This window comes from Pan paniscus, chromosome 8, assembly GCF_029289425.2.
Source record: "Pan paniscus chromosome 8, NHGRI_mPanPan1-v2.0_pri, whole genome shotgun sequence".
NCBI classification, from domain to species: Eukaryota; Metazoa; Chordata; class Mammalia; order Primates; family Hominidae; genus Pan; species Pan paniscus.
Window position 1 is genome coordinate 135,874,826 of NC_073257.2, and position 13,831 is coordinate 135,888,656.

The 13,831-nt window shown below is 50.2% G+C and overlaps 1 protein-coding gene across 6 annotated transcripts in view; it reads right to left on the reverse strand.

The window, feature by feature from the left end:
• The window catches only part of CHST15 (carbohydrate sulfotransferase 15), an 89,815-nt gene that overhangs the window by 23,035 nt on the left and 52,949 nt on the right, over window positions 1-13,831 (reverse strand). For all 6 annotated transcript variants that reach the window (XM_003816300.7, XM_008969365.5, XM_003816301.5 and 3 more), the window contains exons 4-5: window positions 12,218-12,364; window positions 8,452-8,608 (exon numbers count right to left, since the gene is read on the reverse strand). In XM_003816300.7, coding sequence (XP_003816348.1) covers window positions 8,452-8,608; window positions 12,218-12,364 — 304 coding nt within the window. The remainder of the gene's footprint in view (window positions 1-8,451; window positions 8,609-12,217; window positions 12,365-13,831) is intronic.

The following is a 13,831-nucleotide window of genomic DNA, read 5'->3' on the forward strand; positions in this document are numbered from 1 at the left end:
CTGCCTGAATAGCAAGAGAGATTCTCAAGTCAAAGTTCTGCTGCGGTTCGAAGGCATGAATCCGGCTCAGCTCCCTTCTGTGTGTGCTGGCTTTTGCCCTAGGGCGGGCATCCTGCTCTCTCTGATGTGGAAGTAGGTGAATGAGGTGCATCCAGGCTTAGGCATCCACAAATACCGGGTCCTTCCTATTTACAGAGCTTTGCAAAACTGGGGAGCCATCCTGCTAATAACTCACAGCCCAGTCCCTCCTGGGAACGAGCCTCAGCTGAAGAGACCACCAGCGGCAACCAAGGTTAAGCCTCCACAGGTGGTCCTGTCCAATGATGGGTGGATGGGAGAAGCCTCACCCAGAGATAGCTCTGAGGGGCTGCCCCAGCTCAGTCATTTACATGAAGCCTGGCCCCACTCCCTCAACTAGACAGAGGCTCCATGAGAGCAAACGGGATGGATTTTCCTCTCCTATGTACAGCTTGCATCTAGCACATCAAGGGTGTTCAATAAATACAGCCAAGCGTCACTTAACAGCAGGGATATATATGTTCTGAGAAATGCGTCAGTAGGTGATGTCATTATGTGAATGTCATAGAGTGTTCACAGAAACCCAGATGGCACAGCCCCCTACACACCTAGGTGGCGAGGTACAGCCTACTGCTCCTATGCTGTCAGCCTGTACCGCAGGAATCCTGTGAGCAGTTGTAACATAAGAGTTAGAATTTATGTATTGAAGCATAGAAAAGGCACAATGAAAACACGGGATTATAACTTTATGGGGCCACCATCATATATGGGGTCCACTGTTGACCAAAACTTGGTTATGTGGTTTGCAACTCTGGGGAGTGAGTAAATGAGTGATCAGTTTATTGTTATTATTAGTAATAACTGATACCTAATCATAATAATGGTTACATATTTTCCATTTGTCAAGCACTGTTTAAACACGTTACTACAAATATTAAGTCATTTAACTCTCACTACCCTGGAGGTAGGACTATCTTCCCCCATTTTACCGATGAGAAAATAAGGCACAGAGAGGTTAAGTTTCTTGTCCTAGTTTACAGAGCAGTAAGTGACAGGGCTGGGGTTCCAATGCCTGTGTTCCTGCCACCATGACCCCGGTACACCTCCCAGACACTCAGCGGGTGAAAGCTGTGCACCACCCTCAGGCCCCCTCACACACTCTGCAGACAGAGTGAAACTGATGAAACCAGGATTCCTGCCCAAATGTTCAGCCCTGCTATTCCTCTGTGTCCCCATGAGTGACTGCCTATAACAGAATCCATTTCATTAAAAGCCTGCTTCCTTTCCTAGTTTATCGTCATAACTGAATCATTTGACCAGTCCAACGGGTTGTTTAAAAAATCCGTTTATATAAGCAGATGAAGAAAAGAACTAGCCAGGTTCCAAGACTCCAGGGGTTTGGGTCAAAATCGAGTTTGAATTCTTCACCGAGCTGAGTTCTCCTTCCCTTTGGACTCATCATCACAGAATGGGAAAATGAACCATTCCTGTGGTGGGTTGTTTCTGGGCATTGCATTAAGACTACACACAGAATCAAACCCCAAACATAGACACTGTAAAATCCTTAACAGATGGTACATGACCCCACTCCAAATGTCCCTTGAATAAAAGAGGAATGCAACTAGGTTGGAGGTGCCAGCACCTTCCATGCATTTTTCACATTTAATGGGGGCTATAACTGCCTCTGAATTAAGAGACAAACACTATCAACTGTCTCACAAATGAAGAGGCAGGAGGCTAATGTGAGGTGCGTTTGAAAAGAATAGTCTTTACCACTTACGAATGGGATTAAATAAAGAAAAATTCTGCTTGCAATTGGTGGCTTCTTTTTAATTAACTGGCCCAATTAAGCATAGGAATGCATCAAGCTAGTTTTAAATTGTCATGATCTCTTACAGAGAGGAAACTGGAACATGAATTCTTGGCTGGCTTCTTTGGCCATATGAACCATCCCGTCCACTTGTTTCCATTATTCCTCTGTTCTCCTCCAGAAAAAAAAAAAAAAAAAAAATGGACTTGCCACTTGAATCCTTCTCTGGAAATTTAAAAGTGATTTGACTTTGCTTAAAATTCCAACATTTTCAAACCCTCTACTTTGGATCAATTATAGAAGTAAAGCCTGAATGTGAACCTAAAACTAAAAATAAAAGTGGTATTTCCCCTCTCCAAGCCAATTTATAGAAGGAAAAGAACAACTTGGACCAATCCAACTTGCAGCCAGCAACCCCCAAAATCTCCTGCTTACAGAAGTGCAAGGTCACAGAACAGGGCTAATGGCCCAGGATCCCGTTAGACTAATGGAACTTGGGCTCAGAGTGTTTGTTTCTTCAAGAGTGACCTAAACACACAGTATTTATCATCCTTTCTGGCTGAGATGGGAAACGCGCCAGCCATTTCAGATAGGCCATGGGTCATGGGCTTCGAAAAAGAAGAAATTCCTATTGTTACTTATTTTTATAAATGTTTAAGAAGAAATGAAACAGCTGCTATGTCAGTAACTTACACAGAAAATATGCACATAAACACACTTCCTCTGCCACTAGAGCTGGGATCAAGCTGGAAGCTACTCTCCTGGCTGCAAAGCCCAGGCCCATTTCCTGAGGATCAGGTGCAGAATGGGAGGTGGCTGACTCCTAGGACGGTCCTCAGTGATCCCTGGTTCTTGGTATTCACACCCTGTAGTATCTTCCCATTGAGTGTGGCTAGACCTCATGACTCACTTCTAACCAACAGAATATGGCAATGACGATGGGATTTCACACTCATGACTAGGTTAGAAAAAATCGTGACTTCTAATCTGCTAGCAGACGCTCTAGCTTGCTGGCTTGGATAAAGCCTGCAGCCATACCGGAGAGGCCCTGTGGTGAGGTATTGAGGGTAGCCTCTCGCCAAAAGCCAGCAAAGATGTGAAGTTCCTCATTCCAACAGCTCTTGAGGTGCTGAATTCTGCCCACAACCATGTGTGCTTGGGAGCAGGTCCTTCTGCAGTCAAGCACATTGACGAGCCCCAGCCTGATGACAGCTAGGTCACAGCCTCATGAGAGACCTTAAGTAGAGGACCCAGTAAAGCTGCACCCAGGTTCCTGACCCCCAGAAACTGTTTGAAGCTGCTAAGTTTTGGCAAACTTTTTCTGCAGCAGTACTAATTAGTACAGCAGGCAATGCAAGGCCTGGGTCAGCGTCCTAACACACGCTGCTGCCCTGGCATCCTGCCCTTCTCCTCAGCACCAGGACATGAGCCATGACAAAGCCGCCGCCCACTTCTCTGATAAAGCACCAGCTCCCAGGGGGTAGGCACTGGGTCGCCACTGTTGTTCACCAGGGCACGTATGCTCAGTACCCAGCACAGCACCCAGCCTGTGGCAGGGGCTGAATATGTGTTTGAATTGACCAACTATTTCTGTTAGGCTGAGGACCAGGGAGGCAAGAAGCTTTCACATTCAGTTCCTAGGATACACAGAGTATTTGTTATTAAAAGAAGAAAACATGGTGACTACTTGGGGGGACCATGCTGTGAACTGTGAGCCTCCTTCTAGCTGGCAGACTCAGGCTGGGGTAAGAGAGAAGAGTTTGGCAGGTCTTGCTCCTAGCTGAGCTGCTTGCACCTGCAAAGTGCTGCTGTCTTCTGTTCCAGCACTCACCTTTGTGGTGTTGGTGTCCGCAGAGGTGGGACCAGAACTCCAGGAAGAAAGAAACATACTCAGGGACCCTGGCTCCACCCCTAACAGGGACCCTGGCTCCACCCCCTAACAGGGACCCTGGCTCCGCCCCCTAACAGGGACCCTGGCTCTGCCCCCTAATAGGGACCCTGGCTCCGCCCCCTAACAGGGACCCTGGCTCCGCCCCCTAACAGGGACCCTGGCTCCACCCCCTAACAGGGACCCTGGTTCCACCCCTAACAGGGACCCTGGCTCTACCCCTGATAGGTACCCTGGCTCCGCCCCCTAATAGGGACCCTGGCTCCACCCCCTAACAGGGACCCTGGCTCCACCCCTAACAGGGACCCTGGTTCCACCCCTAACAGGGACCCTGGCTCCACCCCCTAATAGGGACCCTGGCTCCGCCCCCTAACAGGGACCCTGGCTCCGCCCCTAACAGTGACCCTGGCTCCGCCCCCTAATAGGGACCCTGGTTCCACCCCTAACAGTGACCCTGGTTCCGCCCCCTAACAGGGACCCTGGCTCCACCCCTAACAGGGACCCTGGCTCCACCCCTAACAGGGACCCTGGCTCCGCCCCCTAACAGGGACCCTGGCTCCGCCCCCTAACAGGGACCCTGGCTCCGCCCCCTAACAGGGACCCTGGTTCCGCCCCCTAACAGGGACCCTGGCTCTACCCCTGATAGGTACCCTGGCTTCATCCCCTAACAGGGACCCTGGCTCCACCCCCTAACAGGGACCCTGGCTCCGCCCCTAACAGGGACCCTGGCTCCACCCCTAACAGGGACCCTGGCTCCACCCCTAACAGGGACCCTGGTTCCACCCCTAACAGGGACCCTGGCTCCACCCCCTAATAGGGACCCTGGCTCCGCCCCCTAACAGGGACCCTGGCTCCGCCCCTAACAGGGACCCTGGCTCCGCCCCCTAATAGGGACCCTGGTTCCACCCCTAACAGTGACCCTGGCTCCGCCCCCTAATAGGGACCCTGGCTCTACCCCCTAACAGGGACCCTGGCTCCACCCCTAACAGGGACCCTGGCTCCACCCCTAACAGGGACCCTGGCTCCGCCCCCTAACAGGGACCCTGGTTCCACCCCTAACAGGGACCCTGGCTCTACCCCTGATAGGTACCCTGGCTTCATCCCCTAACAGGGACCCTGGCTCCACCCCCTAACAGGGACCCTGGCTCCACCCCCTAACAGGGACCCTGGCTCCGCCCCTAACAGGGACCCTGGCTCCGCCCCCTAATAGGGACCCTGGCTCCGCCCCCTAATAGGGACCCTGGCTCTACCCCCTAACAGGGACCCTGGCTCCACCCCCTAACAGGGACCCCTGGCTCCGCCCCTAACAGGGACCCTGGCTCCGCCCCCTAATAGGGACCCTGGCTCCGCCCCCTAATAGGGACCCTGGCTCTACCCCCTAACAGGGACCCTGGCTCCGCCCCCTAACAGGGACCCTGGTTCCACCCCTAACAGGGACCCTGGCTCTACCCCTGATAGGTACCCTGGCTTCATCCCCTAACAGGGACCCTGGCTCCATGCCCTAACAGGGACCCTGGCTCCACCCCCTAACAGGGACCCTGGCTCCGCCCCTAACAGGGACCCTGGCTCCGCCCCCTAACAGGGACCCTGGTTCCACCCCTAACAGGGACCCTGGCTCTACTCCCTAATAGGGACCCTGGCTCTACCCCCTAACAGGGACCCGGGCTCCGCCCCCTAACAGGGACCCTGGTTCCACCCCTAACAGGGACCCTGGCTTCATCCCCTAACAGGGACCCTGGTTTCATCCCCTAACAGGGACCCTGGCTCCGCCCCCTAACAGGGACCCTGGTTCCACCCCTAACAGGGACCCTGGCTTCATCCCCTAACAGGGACCCTGGTTTCATCCTCTAACACGGACCCTGGCTCCACCCCCTAACAGGGACCTTGGCTTCACCCCAAACAGGAGAACATGTGGTGTTTTCCTTTGCACCTGTCCTTCTCTCTGCCTGGAAGGCTTCTTCATCTTAACCCACCTTCCTGCCTTGTTTACACAGCAAACTCTTATTCATCCTTCAAAACCCAGTCTGGCATCAGTCTTCTCCAGGTCAATTCCTTCTGGATCTCCCCACTCTGGAGCCCCACTCTCCCCACCTCCTACTCTGCAGAACCAACCACAGCCATGCCCACGTCCCCACTGGGAGCTCCAGTCTCCCAGGGCCCAGAGGCAGGGCTGACACACACCAAACCCAGTCCCGACAGATGGGCCCCCACCCCTCTGTGCCCAGACAGTACACAAGGCTGCTGTGTGCACTCTCCGCCCCTGAGGTTAAGGCGTGGTCTGACCTTTCTCAGAATGAGAAACTAAGCAGCAGCGACAGGAAAACATTTGATGAGCACACCGAGCACTTGCGCCCTTCAGCTGGGGGCTGTGTGGGGGAGGGAGGCAGAGCAGCTATGCAAACACCTCCGGGGGCGGCGAGGGGTCAGCTCAAGGTGACAGTTATGTCACCATGAGAGCTCGGCTAGTGTGTGTCAGCCCTGCTGGATGGAGGGAGACCACTCAGCAGGGCCGATTTCTGCCTCCAAAACACGGGAACCAGCAGGTGGGACATGGCAAGGGACAGCAAGTCAGTGCCTGCCTCACAACAGAGGGGAGATGCAGAGAGCAGGGAGCGAAACCACACCTGGCACCTGCTAGAAGGCATGGCACCGGGACAGCCACCAAGAGCTCAGGCTCAGGGCGCTGGGGCTGAGGGAGGGCAGATCCAGCCTCTCCCTGACCAGGTCATACTCAGAGCAGCGGGAGCCATGCAGACTCCACAAGAGGGACATCAGCTCAGAAGTGTGACCAGAGCAGACTTTAAAGCATGTTTTTGGGGGGCAACAATGGAAAGTGAAAGCAGCAGGACATAAGACTGTCCCGTCACACCCAAGTGCACACACACACACACACACACACATACACACACACTTATTTGCATAGAAAAGTCTGGAAGAAAATACACCAAAACATAAATAGTAGTTATCTAGGTGAGAAATTAATAGTTTGAAAACAGTTTTCCAATATATGTTCCAAAATTTCCACAACAAACACGCCTTATTGTTATAATTGGCAAATACGTGGGGCCAGGAAGGTATGCCACCTGAGGAAGGGATCCCAGGGGTCAGTTTCCCGGGGCTGCCAGGACAAATCACCACGAACTCGTGGTGCATAATGACAGGACTTTCTTCCCTCAGTGTCCTGGAAGCTGGAGTCTGAAACCCAGGTGTGGGGCAGGGGTGGTTCCTCTGGGGTGCCAGGGGAGAATCTGTTCCACTCCTCTCCTGGCTTCTGGTGGCCGCCAGCACTCCTTGGCACCCCTTGGCTGGTGGCAGCATCACTCCAGCCTCGTCACGAGGCATGCTCCCTGTGTCTTAGGGTGGATGAGGGTCTACCCTGATCCAGCATGACCTCATTTTAACCGGAGTGCATCTGCAAAGATCCTATTTCCAAATAAGGTCACAGTCATACACACTGGGGGAGACAACTTCAGCTTATCTTTTTGGGGGGCATAATTCAATCCATAAGAAGATGTAGTTGGCCCAAAGGAAAATAAGACACAAAGGGCTGTGGTCCCTGTCTTTAAATATCGCCAGCCTCTCCTGTTTTGGAAGGATTAGACTTGGTCTGTCTGACTCTATGGAGAAGAAAGAGGACCAATGAGTGGATGTTCCCCCAAAACAGACCTGGTCTCAAAATAGGAACACAGCTGTCCTAAGCTACACTGGCCATCTTGCGTGGAGAATTCCCTGACTCAGAGGGCCTCGGATTAGACAGGCGCCCCCTTAGCTCTGATGTGGTGGTATTGGAGGGAGCATTGGACTAAATAATTTTCAGGTCCTGGCAGCCCTGAGATTCTGCATTCACACAGGCATCAATGATGCAAGCAGCGCCCAGTGCCAGCCGGGCCGCCCCATAGTGGCTGTTCAATATCCCACTACCCTGGCCTCACCCACACTGGGCAACCCTTGATCTTAAAGCAAAGCTGCTCTGCTCATCATTGTTCTTCCTTTTGGTCTGTCAAGGAAAGCTGGAAACTGTACATTCAACGCAGACAAGGATAAAGGCATCGACCACGTGGAGAGACACAGAATTCTAGGAGTTAAACCACGTGGAGAAGCTTACGCCCCTGATTCTAAGGGTGTTTCCTTCGCCTTGACAGTACCAAGGAACCGTCCTGTGCCCCTGGTCAGGCCCGCTGGGGCTGAAGTCACACAGACCAGGATCAGAATGGTTAAGAAAACCATCTGCAACACGAGTCAACTCAGTGGGGACAGCCTCAAGAATAACACTTACGTAAGAAACAGCAGTAACGTTGCAAGTTCCGTTTATTTTTGTTTGTTTTTATTTTATTATTTTTTTTTTGAGATGGAGTCTCACTCTGACACCCAGGCTGGAGTGCAGTTGCACCATCTTGGCCCACTGCAGCCTCCACCTCCTGGATTCAAGCGATTCTCCTGCCTCAGCCTCCCGAGTAGCTGGGACTACAGGAGTTTGCCACCACATCTGGTAATTTTTGTATTTTTAGTAGAGATGGGGTTTCACCATGTTGGCCAGGCTGGTCTTGAACTCCTGACCTCAGGCGATCCACCCACCCTGGCCTCCCAAAGTGCTGGGATTACAGGCATGAGCCACTGTACCCGACCTGTTTAATTTTTTCTAAAGGAGACAAAATCTTATTTGTGATGAGAGGTGAACACTGTTCTTCAAAAGTTCCTCTTCTCACCCCAAATACAACACACAGAAACTGCTCACCTCTCCACAGGGTCCCTGAGCATGACAATCAGTTTGGCATTCGGCTGAAAGGCGTGGATGAAGTCCTGGGTCAGAAACGGTGGCTCGCCATCCGTGCTGTTGTCGTAAAAGAACGTCCAGGCATTATTATCCCACATCGTGGAGGCACTGGCCTCCCCTGGAAACAGAAAACACTCCAAGTGAGCAGGGGTGTGATTCAGGCTCCCACAGAGTGGCTCTAGGTGCCAGAGGCCAAACCTGGCCCCGATGCCTTCCTCTTAAGCAGCGGGAATTTGGGACTCCAAAGAGAGAAGGTTGGATGCCCCCCCCCCCCGCCACAGCCACATCCCACCTCTACCCCAAAAACTTCTGTCTGGAAGTCCAGGCGATCCATGCAACACTGAGTGCCCCCACCCCTGAGCTCCTCTTTCCAAGGGGAGCAAAAATGAAACCTTCACTAGCGCTTGGGCCCCCAGTTTCACAGTATTTAACTTTGCTCATGGTGCACAGCTCTGTGGCATTTTAAGGGCCCACTGAGAATGCAGTCTGTCAGAAAAACACACCAAAACATAAACAGCAGTTATCTAGGTGGGAAATTATAGGTGGTTTTGAAAATGGTTTTCCTGTATAGTATTCCAATATATGTTCTATACAGTAGATGGTTCTAGTAATAATAGATGGAGTTCTCTCTGAACTGGGAGCCCAAGATGATGAAAGGCCTTGACATTTCTGCCCAGGATCTAACAAAGAGAAAGAGCTGGGGCAGAGCTGAGCCACATTTCAGAGCTGGGAGGAGCCGAGAACTGGTCTAGCAGACCAGGAGCCTGGAGCTGGTACTAGATGATTTCCTTCCAAAGCGTCAGGAGAGAGGAGGAGGGTGGGAACACTAACCCTTATGAGGAATTTGAGTGTGATTTCCTTCCTTGAAGCTGTAACTGTTCATCACAGAGCATACTCTAAGACTAAAAGAGAGAGGGGCTTTGCCACAGGGCTCACACACCCTGTCTCCTGCGAGGCGACTGCTCTGCACGCAGCTGGCGCCTACTCAGTGCAGGCTGGGTGAACGGGAACTGGGTCCCAGCCAGTTTCACATTTCATCATGGTCCTCACGAGTGAAGGATGTAAATGGCAAACACACGTCCCAGCACAGAGGTGATGCCAAGACACAGGCAGGCATTCCAACAGCACAGACTCTCTCAGAGGATGAAGCCAAATTTCCTGAGGGTTTGAGGAGAGACAGTGTGTGTGTGTGTATGTGTGTGTGTGTGTATATGTGTGTGTTTAGGAAAAAGGAAATTCATCAATCAGCTCTACACTTGATTTCCTGACAGTATGCCAAGGACCACAGGACACATCTGAAAGTTACTTATCTGGGGAGAGACTGAGCCAGATGACTGAGTCTCTTTGGTCAGTGACAAGTGTATCATATCCCTGCAGGCCCCTATCATTTCTGTCGGATGCGTAATCACATCCAGGTGAACAGCTCTGTTCTGGCCTTTTGTTCTTTCTTTTTTTAAAGAGATAATACCCTAGGATACAGAAAAAACGAGTCAATCAGAAGTCCCTTGAAAATTCTACTCACAATGAATAAGAATATAAAGGACAAGTGAACTCTCTAGCTAAATTGGCACAAATTCTGTCAGATCTCAAAAATGAACTGGTTTTAGAGCCATGGAGGTGTTTGTCCATCCATCTGACTGTCTTCCTTCCATCCAGCCACCATCCATCCTTCGTCCATCCAGGAAGCATTAACTTAGTGTCTAATCTGTACTCAGCATTGTGCTTGGCACCAGGGACAGATCAGGGGAGGAAAGCACGGCCCCTCCTCTCTCGGACCTTAAGACATAAGGGGGACGACGGCAATTCAAGAAACAAAGAGTACCACGTGGGGTACCTGGGAGTAGAGGCAGGAGACTTTCAACATGTCTAAAGCTCTGGCCTCAAGTTCAGCCATCACGTTCAGGCCACTTGAATCCTGAACCTTTTGTGTGACTCTAGCTGTCAAAAAGACAGCAGAAGAAAGGTCCTCTCTGACCTAGGGGCCCAAGATGATGAAAGATCCTGCTGTTTCTGCCCGGAATCTAACAAAGAGGAAGAGCTAGGGCAGAGCTGAGTCACATTTCAGAGCTGGAAGGAGTCTAGAACTGACCTGGTCCAACAATCCCACTTTGCAGAGGTGCAGACAGAGTCCAGGAACAGGAAAAATGACTGGCCGCAAGGCACAGAACTGGCCGCTGGCCCAAGCAGGGCTAGATACTTGTCACACCACAAGACTACCATAGAACTCACCAAACTCTGCTTTAAGTAAATATCAGCACAGTGATTTTATTTTTCGTTCTTTTTAAAATCTTGGAGCAAGCAAAATTAGGAGACCAAACTGAGGCTTTCCTTTTTCATTCATTGTCTTAGTCTCTGTTTCCTGGCCCGAGAATACATATTTTCAGCTCTTTCATAAGAACATGTGATTTTCCCAGAGGCATATGGTATAGGAGTCACAATGAAATGTAAGTCAGACTTGAGATTTGGGGAGTTTGGACTCCCAAGTTTGCAAAAAACTAGATAACAGCCAAATCATAATGGAGGTGACTCCCAGTGACTTAATTTCTTTGAGTTTAAAAGAAAAAAAAGAGTTAAGTCAGGACTTAGGCACGTAAGTCTGTCCCCTTGGACAGGAGAGTCTTAAGTTAAAAAGTCATCTTTCAAAGGGCTGATTACAATTCCTCTTAGTTGCTAATAGATTTATTTAATTTGGAGATTGCAAATATAACAGATCTAGGAAAATTAAAAAATAGATCACTATCTAAGGTAAACAATTTAAGCAAAACGTGACTCAATTTCTCTTTTAGAAGGCATCAGTGGATAAACGCCTTCTAAGCTGAATCCAATAAAAAGAATTATGTCAGGCAAATAACAAGTCTAGAGATCTAAGGTAGAGCATGTGCACTGTAGTTATTAATCCTATTAATACTGTATTGCATGCTGGAAATTTTCCAAGACAGTATATTTCAGGTGCTTTTACCACACACACGCCCCCCTCCCCACACACAAAGGTAACTGTGAAAAAAAAATGGCTATGTTAATTTGCTTTACTGTAGCGATCATTTCATTGTCTCTATTTCCATCGAAACATCACAGTATGCTGTACACCTTAAATTATACAATAAAAAATAAATTTTAAAGAGTAAATATGTATGTTTACTTATAAAATATTCTTGTGAATATTTAAAACAAATTATTATTAATCAACCTCACTTTGAATGCCCAAAGGCATGAGGTTGACAGGGGCTAGGCTTTTTAAACAGCAGTTAGTTATAGGCGATGTGTCAGAGCTGAGTCTATTTCAGGAGAAGCTGCCTCCGTCTTATATGGTCCCAGTGGCCAGGGATTACAAAAGCCCCAAGCAGCAAATCGATGACTAACCAGTTAACTGCACTTATAATTCCCCATCCAAACTTATCAGATCAGTACATCAGGAAAAGAAGTCAATATCCCTGCTTAATTTCTTAAAAACAAAGAAATGGCAACTTCTCAAGAAAGCCATCAGCTGTCCTTAAGTCTCCAAAGAATTAGAAAGTCAACATTTCCGCTTTATAGTAACTGTTCAAGTGATGTGAACATTTTATGTAGTGGTAAGAGTGACAGCCAGGTGGAGAAGTGGAGGCTCAAAAGAAGTCTGCTGCCACCATGTAAATGTTCTGGAGGTGAAGCAGAGCTGGGCTAGGCCTGGAGCCTGAGCCAGGACCCCAGGGAGGGTGCTAGCCCTGCCAGAGTGACACAGAAGCCTTACCGATAATGATTGTATTCATCTTGCTCTGCTCCTTTGCAGAGCTGGCCTGCAGTCCTTGATGGATCTGGTGTGCGGCCAGGTCAAAGAGGTCCAGATAATCTTCCACGGGATAGCGGTCTCGCAGCCCATCTCTTAGGCGGACGATTCCTATGAGAACCAAGAAGCAGGAGATACTGAGGACAAAGTTGCTACTGCTGGAGCGATGGCCTCCCAGACAGCAACCAAAGAAAGATGGAAAGGCCTAAAGGGCCTGGCGACAGCAGCAAGAGGCTCAGCCCAGGTAAGCTTCAGAAAGGGCCGCTGGGGATGGGGGTGGGGGTCTATGCGGCCTGGCTACCCACTTCAATCCATGCATGCTTCAAGGGCTGGAAGATACCACCACTAAGCTAGACAGCGGCAGATTAAAGGCTGGAACACCTACTCAAGAGCTAGAAACATGTCTGCTTGGAGGGACAAAGTCTGGGGCTGGTTAACTTGTGCACAGGTGGGACTCTTAAGTGGCTGGGCAGCGATGACACCCAGGATGCATGTGTTGTGTCAAACAGGGAGAGAGGACCGAGGGCAGCCCACAGGAGAGAGGAGGGCAGTATCCTATAAACTCCATGATGCCTTCCTCATGGGGCCCAGCCAGCACCTGCCTGATGTTCTCTCTCCTCCCCCTGTTCAATCAAATACCCTGCCCTTTGTCCAAACAATAAGGGGAACTGATCATACTCTAGACAGACATGGATTCTGGCATCGGCCACATACAGCTTAAATTCACCCCCTGCCTGAAAAATAAATAAATTTCACTTGCAAACATTTAAAAATCCACTTCCCAACACCACAACTCCTGAAGTCAATGGAAATTGGAAAGAGAACATCCGTGGCCAAAGCAACAAGAAGTTCAAGGTGACATTGAAGACTAGATTCCAGAGGCCCGCTTCTGTTCTTCCTCCTTTCCTGCCGGTAGAAAGCTGGTTTTCATTAAGGGGAAATCACTGTGAGCCTCGGGGGAGCACCCTACAGCAAGGGAGTGTGTTCAGACACGTCCAGCAAATGCATAGGGATGTGAAACCCTGGCTCCTACAGCGGCCGCTGCTAAACCACAAAAGAAACATTTACACTTTAGCTCTAGCTCACTGTAGGACGAACATCAAAAGGATGAAAGCAAACGTTTGTCGGGAAACACATTAAGAGTTGGTCTAGGGAAAACTTTGAAGATTCCCTTCTAGTCAACCTGAGTCCATTACTGGAAAACACCCTCGTGGCCTGCCAGGACTCTGGTTGACAATAGGAACGTATCACCCCTCAGCTCCAGTGACCAAACCTCTCCTGGCACAAGGAAAAGGTTACAAAGAGGAAACAGTGATCTGAGGACCGCAGGGTGCATGGGGCTAAGCTGGAGCAGAGAGGGATGGGCAGTGGTCATGGTAAGCCTGCGGCAAAGGGCTGAGAGCAAGGCCTCCAGAATTATCTCCATGTGGTTATCATATGGAACCCATAAGGCAGACGGGGCAGGTCAGAGAAGCTGAGGCCTGAAGCAACTCAGTCTCCCCCAGGTGCAGTGACTGCAGCTGGAACAGCACATAGCTGAAAACAGCACAGAGCAGAGGAACAGCACAGAGCAGGGGA